The sequence below is a fragment of the Chelonoidis abingdonii genome, chromosome 8 (assembly GCF_003597395.2).
Source record: "Chelonoidis abingdonii isolate Lonesome George chromosome 8, CheloAbing_2.0, whole genome shotgun sequence".
Lineage (NCBI taxonomy): Eukaryota > Metazoa > Chordata > Testudines > Testudinidae > Chelonoidis > Chelonoidis abingdonii.
Genome location: NC_133776.1, coordinates 66,530,716 through 66,537,808, shown reverse-complemented (window position 1 = coordinate 66,537,808; position 7,093 = coordinate 66,530,716). Strand labels below are relative to the sequence as shown.

The 7,093-nt window shown below is 51.5% G+C and overlaps 1 protein-coding gene across 2 annotated transcripts in view; it reads right to left on the bottom strand.

Annotated features, from left to right (window-relative positions):
* Positions 1–1,012: 1,012 nt before the first annotated feature.
* FRMPD3 (FERM and PDZ domain containing 3) overlaps positions 1,013–7,093 on the bottom strand; it is an 87,731-nt gene continuing 81,650 nt past the window's right edge. For both annotated transcript variants that reach the window (XM_075068720.1, XM_032772195.2), the window contains exon 15: positions 1,013–5,735. In XM_075068720.1, the coding sequence (XP_074924821.1) occupies positions 2,890–5,735 (2,846 nt within the window). In that variant the 3' untranslated portion in view covers positions 1,013–2,889. The remainder of the gene's footprint in view (positions 5,736–7,093) is intronic.

The window sequence follows — 7,093 nt, the reverse complement described above, 5'->3', positions numbered from 1 at the left end:
AAACGGAACACTGGGGACCTATCGGCATATAGAGATAAGATTGACTGCTGTGAAGGGCTTCGAAATATGCTTGCTTGGAAACTAACCCCAATAACCATCGCATTGTCTGCACTTCGGACTTCTGAGTTTGTCCACTGTTAGTCATGGAAAAGGCTTTCTAGTGGGAAATAAATGGCATTTTCAAGCTTCCATGAAAAACACTGGGAGGTTAAAAACCAACAATTAAAAAGTGCTTTGAGGAAGCACTTGATGGAGTCCCTTTGAATGTGCCGCTAACTATGTTTTCTAGTATAACTGTTATGCTTAGCTACAATAAAATAAAAAAAAAAAAACACAGCTGGAGAAGAGCTGACCTTTCTATGCAGCGGTCACTTACACCATATCTGCTGCAGTTAGCACTAATGTCTTTTCCAATAGTCGTTAAAACGATCCAATAGACAGTGCTCTTCCCTCTGAGTCAGAACTGATCAGTGACCTATCAGAGTATTAGAGGCACCTGTGTTGTTGGACAGGTGGCGTCTTTCAGATGAGACATAAAATCAAGGTCCTGACCATCGGTGGCTATTAAAGAGCCCTTGATACCTTTCATAATGGTGTTAATTCCAGTGTGCTAATTAAATTCCAATTTGGGTATGTCATTACTATCTCCTTCCTCATTCACTTGCTTGATTTCCTTCATTTCCTGACCCTAAAAACCAGTGTGTAGTGTGGTGCTCTGTGTTGTAAATGGCTACTGCTTTCCCTCCAGAGGTCGTTGTCTTTCGGTGGTGGGGATGTAGGCTTTGATGTTTGCAAACAGCGCTGTGTGAATAATAATAATACATAATCACAGTCCTAAAAACAGACACAAAGTACGAGTTTGGATATTAAGATTAATATATTTAATCTTTGTTTGTAAAACAAGACATAAATTTGCATATATATAATTTTATATATATATATTTATATATATATATATATATATTATTTATTTATATATACTATATACAGACAATAAAAAAGTCTCCTCTCTATTAGGCTGAGAGATTTATGGAGGAATGATATAGGCATGGTGGGGAGCTCAAGGAAACTCTCCGTTTCTTAGTAGATAATGGATGGGGACAGCCTCCTGTTGGCCTTCAGGACTGTAATAGGCATCGCCTGCCATGGACTGAACTCTGCTTTGGCTATTCCACTGCATATTTTGCTACATGCCGGTGGCAAGAGGTGCTCTGTCCATATACTGAGATCCTCCGTTCTTTGCTGATGACAATGGCCAAAGGCTGGTTGAAGCTGTGGGCCAGGGAACATTATTGCACTACATAAAGGACACGTGTTAAAAGCACATTGTGCATTTCCATAACTTGTATGGAAAACAAGAGATTTCAAATGTATGTGTCTCATATAAAAATAGCGATAGGAGGTGATCCATTGGATTGAGATCCCTAATCATCTCTTTACACTCTACAAGTGAGTGTGCATCTCCGTTCCGACACCTGCCTTCACTAGCCAATCTAATTTCTCTTTCTTTTAGACTTGGATGCATATGCTCTAAAACACAACAACACAGGGATTCCACCATGGCCTGTTCTCATGTGGGCATGAGGCAGAGTGGGTGAGGTGATTAGGGTGGATGCAGAGACCTGGGGTTTCCCCTCGACTCTGTTTTGGAGGAGAGGGAGGTGCACTGACACACCAGTTAAGGTGCTCTGATTTGTTAGCAACGGATGCTAGGTTTGGGGGCGTGTTGAGGATGATGGAAAGCAAGTAGGCACCATTTCACCACACGTCTGGAAGAAAAAAACCCCCAAAATGCTAAAAACGACTTCTCTTGGCAATCGATCCAGTGGCATAGTAAGAGAGAGTTCCCAGGATCTCCCCACCTCGATCAGCAGGCAGGTGGGAATGACTGGCTCAAGAGGTGGAGCCTATGTATCTCCCTTCCAGAACAGCTGTTGAATTCCAACTTTATGCTATAGGTGAAAGCCAGTTGGTTTTTATTCTCTGCTGCTCACTCCCTAATGGACATTACACACCGTCCCACAGGGCTGTGGACTGAGCCTTCACAGCACTGGAGAGGTGGGTGAAGGAGGTCTACCCCTAACTGCTATAACAAGCCACAGGCTGGGCTAATTATGGAACAGGCTGGGTTCCCCAGGTGTTCTGTAACTCAGCTATATCCATCCAGCCAAGAAAGAAAAGACCTGCTTGGATGCATTAAGTTGTAACCCTGGGTTGCTACATTGCACTAGTTAGTGCCTGTGACCAGAGCAAGTGCGTGCCCATCTGGGCTGGCATTCTGAAATCTGCTAGGGGAACCCAACTCCCTGCATCAGGTCTATAGGATTCCCCCCTCCTTGAGACTACTTCACTCCCTCTAATGTGGCCTTGGGGACTTTTATATCCTGCTGCTAACTGAGGGCAGCACTTGTAGTCTGAGGGTCTCTGGAGGCATAAGAGCTGTTTACATGGCAAGACGCTGGCTTGGATCCAAGCAGACTCAGACCCAAGTGAAGCTGGAGGGTTCAGCTCGGTTCCTACTTACAGACTGGCCCAGTGCACCATGCTAAAGTAAAAAGTGTCCGCTGTCTGCACAGGGGAGACCCAGAACCAAATTAGCAGGGGGAGTGAATTGCTACATCTCCCAGGTAAGGTCACTGATAAGACAGCATGGGAGAGCATGCAGAGTAGCTGCCTGGAGCCATCTACAGGCTGGCAAACAGCTAACTATAGACTTAAATTTCTCCTTCGAACTCCACCAGTGCAGCTATTCACTCCACAGAGAAGTAAAGAATGACTTTGCCCCTGCAGCCCCGTTACAAACAGGCCTTACCTATGGACACACTCTCGCTACAAGAACCACTGACACACAGCTTGGAATACACTGGCTCATTCGGTTCCGTAGCCAGCTTACTTATTGATCAGCGTCTTCAAGGAGCGGGTGAATGTACTCATAACAGTTCCAACCGTGGCTGACTGGCGGGACTGCTCCGCCGTCTGGTGGTGACTCAGCGTTCTGGCTGTCGACTCCTCTGCCGCCCTCAGCAAGAAAGTGTAATTCCGCACCACCTCCTCCACCTTGGTCAGCAGCTCCTGGCGCTGGGACTCAGAACGCACGATGTACACTAGCTTCACGAATGTCTCGATGAGGCTGCTCAACACCTGGAAGCTGCTTGCGATTGCTGAGAGCATGTGCGTCGGGCTCTTGTCCACAGCTGCCACCCTGCGGCAGGAGGCCCTGAATTCTTTGAACTTCAGGGCAAGCTCTTGCTTGTATTCGGCCAGGTGAGAGATGTAGGGTTTGCAGTCTCGAATTTCGGGGCTCACCACGCACTGCCTTAGGATGGTCAGGAGCTTGTTAGTGTCCAGCTGCACTGCCAGAAACCCGTCTGGCAATGCATAGGCATGGCCTCGAAGGGCATGGACCTTAGCCAGGCTCCCCTCAAACGTGGAGGTCCTTAAGTCTATCTCTTGGGTCTGGCTGTCCTCAGGGCTGCTGCAGGCAGTGGCATCCAGGACCTGGAGGGTCCTGCTCATTACCGGGATCATCTGATTGTCCAGCTTCATGCCTGGCAGGATCTGCATGGGGATGGAATAAGAGAGCTCATCTTTCTCACTCCCGTCATCTGCCACATCGCACTTCCTATAGTAGAAGCAATACCGGATGGAGCAGCACTTCTTGTCCTCCATGTCTTCTTCTGGCAGCTCAGCGTGACTAGGGTACATCTCCTCCTGGATGGAGAAAGCCATCGGGCCCTTCTGGTTCTTCTTCTCCTGTGCTATTTGAACATAAGATGGGTCACCTGTTCTTGGGGATTCCTGGATCTTGCTCTTAGGCACAGAGCTATGAGCCCCGGGATCACCCTCACTCTGCAAGCCTGTCTGCTTGGCTGGATAGGTGTCCTGGTAGATGTCAGAGGAGAGAGATGTTTGGTCAGTCTGGTCTATTTCACTGACACTGTAGCGGCGCATCAGCTTCTTGTAGTGTGGTGCCCCCATGCACTCTCCACGGGAGGTGCATGTTGTCAAACAAGACATGCCATTCTCTGGATCTGACCGGTAGTCTCTGGACTCTAAACTTGTGGATCGTATCCGCCTGCTCTTAGAAGGGCTGCTCATGCTTGTAAGTCTACCTGCTTCTGCCTGCTTCTGGTTGTCAGGGGCCTTCTCCTTCCCTTGCCTCTCCAGCTCTGGTGCTGCTATCTGGTTGGGGTGCGGTCTCACCCCTCTACAGATCCGCTTGCAGTCGCAGCTGCGCCTCTGCTCCCTGGACATCCCTGGGACTTTCTGCACAGGGCTGCTCTTCAGCTGACAGCTGCAGCGCCCAGGCACAGAAGGGTGCAGGTATTCCGGTGGTGGGAGGTCACCTTTGGTCTTTGGCTTGAGCAGCTCTTCCAGGAATTCCAGCTCGTACTGTTTCACCTTCTGCAGCTGGGCCTGCCGCTCATCTATCTCCTTCTTCAGCCGTGTCGGGAAGGTAGCAGAAAACAGCTTCCTCAACCTGAAATGGGCTTTTGGGGCTTTGGGTTTAGCTGGAACATCAGAGTCCTGATGGGTCACCTCCAGGACCTTTTCTGCTTTCTTGGAAGGCACGGTACTAATTTGCAAGCCCTCAGATCTGGACACCAGCTGGATCTGCCCTTTGGGATCCTCACTGGTGCTCCTGGAAGTACCACTGGTGGACGGAGAGTGCAGACTGCTACCCTCTGTTTTTAAGCTTTTGGCACAACTTTCATGCTGCATTTCCTCCCCTTGGCTCACAGGACTAATGTGTTTCTGATAGGCAGAGTTAGCAGCGTCGCCTTTTGCTTTTTGACCTGGCTCCCCACTTGCCGGCTTCCCTCCAGGGTCTCCGTTCACTTTCTGCGGGTAGCTCTTTGAAAGAAGAGTCTTGGGCTGCAGTCTTTCGCCACCCACAGGGGAGGGATGGAAAGTGTCGCCCCTACTGCCATGAGGCTCTTTCGGGCTCAGAGAGGCTTCGCCTTGCGGCTGTGGTTGGCAGTCACACAAGGTCTCCACAGCTGGCTGACTCCCTTTAAATTTTAAATGCTTGCTACTGGAAGGCACACAGCTGCTGCTCCCACTGGCCTGCTTGTCTGCTTGAGGACTAGCCACCACGGCTGCCACTTGGGCAGGGGAACCTTTTCTGCTCACCACTTGCTGCTGAGCAGCTGAAAAGGTCACTCCACCCTTAGGATCCAGGGTTAGTTTAGGGCTCAGCTGGACCTCTTTGGGCATCTTCTCCCGTAGATCCTGCACCTGGTCCCTGCTCGAGGCAGTCGCAGTGTGCAGTGACACCTCAAAGGCTGCTTTTGAGTGGCTGGGGCCTTTGCATTCAGAGCCTGGCATTGTCATGCCTCTGTTCTTCTGCTCATTCAGCTGCGGTGAGTGCATTGGCTGGACAGCCAAGGTGTAACCCTGCTCTCCATGCTGCTGCTCCTGCTTAATCTTGCTGCAAGCGAGGCTGGGGGGCTGGTTAGAGAAAGCTGGCTTCAGCGAAGGGCCTGGCTCCTGGCGCCCCAGAAGGTATGGCGAGGTGAGGACAGCTTGGGCAGCACAGCTCTGGATTCGGAAGGGAAGGTCCTTCCTGGCGAGCAGCTTTTCTTTGTTGATGTGCTGGGCCAGGAAGTAGGCGGCGTTCTGGTGCTGCTTCATGGCCGAGACCATCTCTGAGACATCGGTTAGCTCTGAGGAGTTGGTTTCGTGGCCGGAGTCCAAGGAGGACTCGGGCGTGATGGCAGCCAGAACAATCAGACCTGAGAAAACACAAGAGGAACATGAGGACGTTATGTCCGGTCTCATCACCGCAACGCAGAGGGGTAAGAGAGTCCCAGACACCACAGTACCCGTTGGAGGAAAGAGAATTTCAGCAGAGAAACCTGAGCTCCCTCCTCCCACCACCTCCAGGAGCAGCACAGATAGGGGCTTGGAGAGATCTTGACAGGCTCACCTGCTCTGGGCAATGGCTCTGTGAGCAAATGGGAATTATATCCAGGCAAGTCTAACTGAGACTGATTGCCAGCTTCACTCTGGCTTGCTGACTTAATTCAACAAGCACATTTAACCTGGAAAGAGGCCCTGGGAAGGGTTCCAGCACTAGAAACAGTAGAGCGATGGGGAGTCATCTGGTGCAATCAGGGAAACCTGGCAGTAACAACGCTGCTGGAGCGTGGAGAGGGACTTGTGAGAATTGAGGGAGGCCTTAGTGCGATCACCCTTTACTCAGCCTGAAGGAATCCAACTGACAACACATTTGCACTTAAAAGGGCAACCTGGCCAAGGTGGCTTACAGCTGCAGAATCTACCAGGGCAGGATAACTCTGTGAACGCCCAGGACCAAATGTCTGACGTCAGTGGGGTTACGCCAGGGGTGAGTTTATCGCACAGCGATGCTCTGATGGCTCATCACTATCATTACTAATCTGCGCACATCAGTCCCACAGAGAGGCATGCTTAGGCTCTGCTTCACCCAAAGGCAAAAGAGCTGCCTCAGGAAAGGCTGACTGAATGGGTTGTGCTTGGGCCGTTGATTTCCAAAGCAGTTGCACTCTCATGTCCCATGCATGAGGGGAAGGGGTTATAACAAAGCTTCCCAGAAACAGGTGCAGGCACAGGTGCCAACTTTCCCAAGTGCCAGGGAGTGCTCGACCTCGGCTTTGTCCCAAGCCCTGCCCCCACTTCAATCCCATCCCCCCAGGCCCTGCCCCGCCTCTTTCCACCCAGTTCCGCCCCCCTTCCCTCCCTCCCAGGCATAGGCGGCGGGTTATATACATTTGCAGTGCTAGGGCTCCAGGAGTAGTCAGGGCCGGGTGCCCTGCTCCAGCAATATTTGGAGCTGGGTCTCTCCCCTGGCCCTGCCTGGATCGGGCCCCGGCCGCCGCGGGTCTCCCCCACCCCGCGTCCCTGCCTGGAGCAGGTCCCAGCCCCTGCCTTCCAGCCCCCACTCCATGTCCCCCCCTCCGCCATGTCCCTGCCTGCTCGCAGATCGGCTCCCGGCAGAACTGTTGTCTGCTGCCCCAGAGTCCTAGCACCTGCCACCACTAATGGCGAGGCAGGCTGCCCTTACCCTGCTCTTCTGCCCTAGCCCTGAGCCTCTCCAACCCCCCGCACCCTC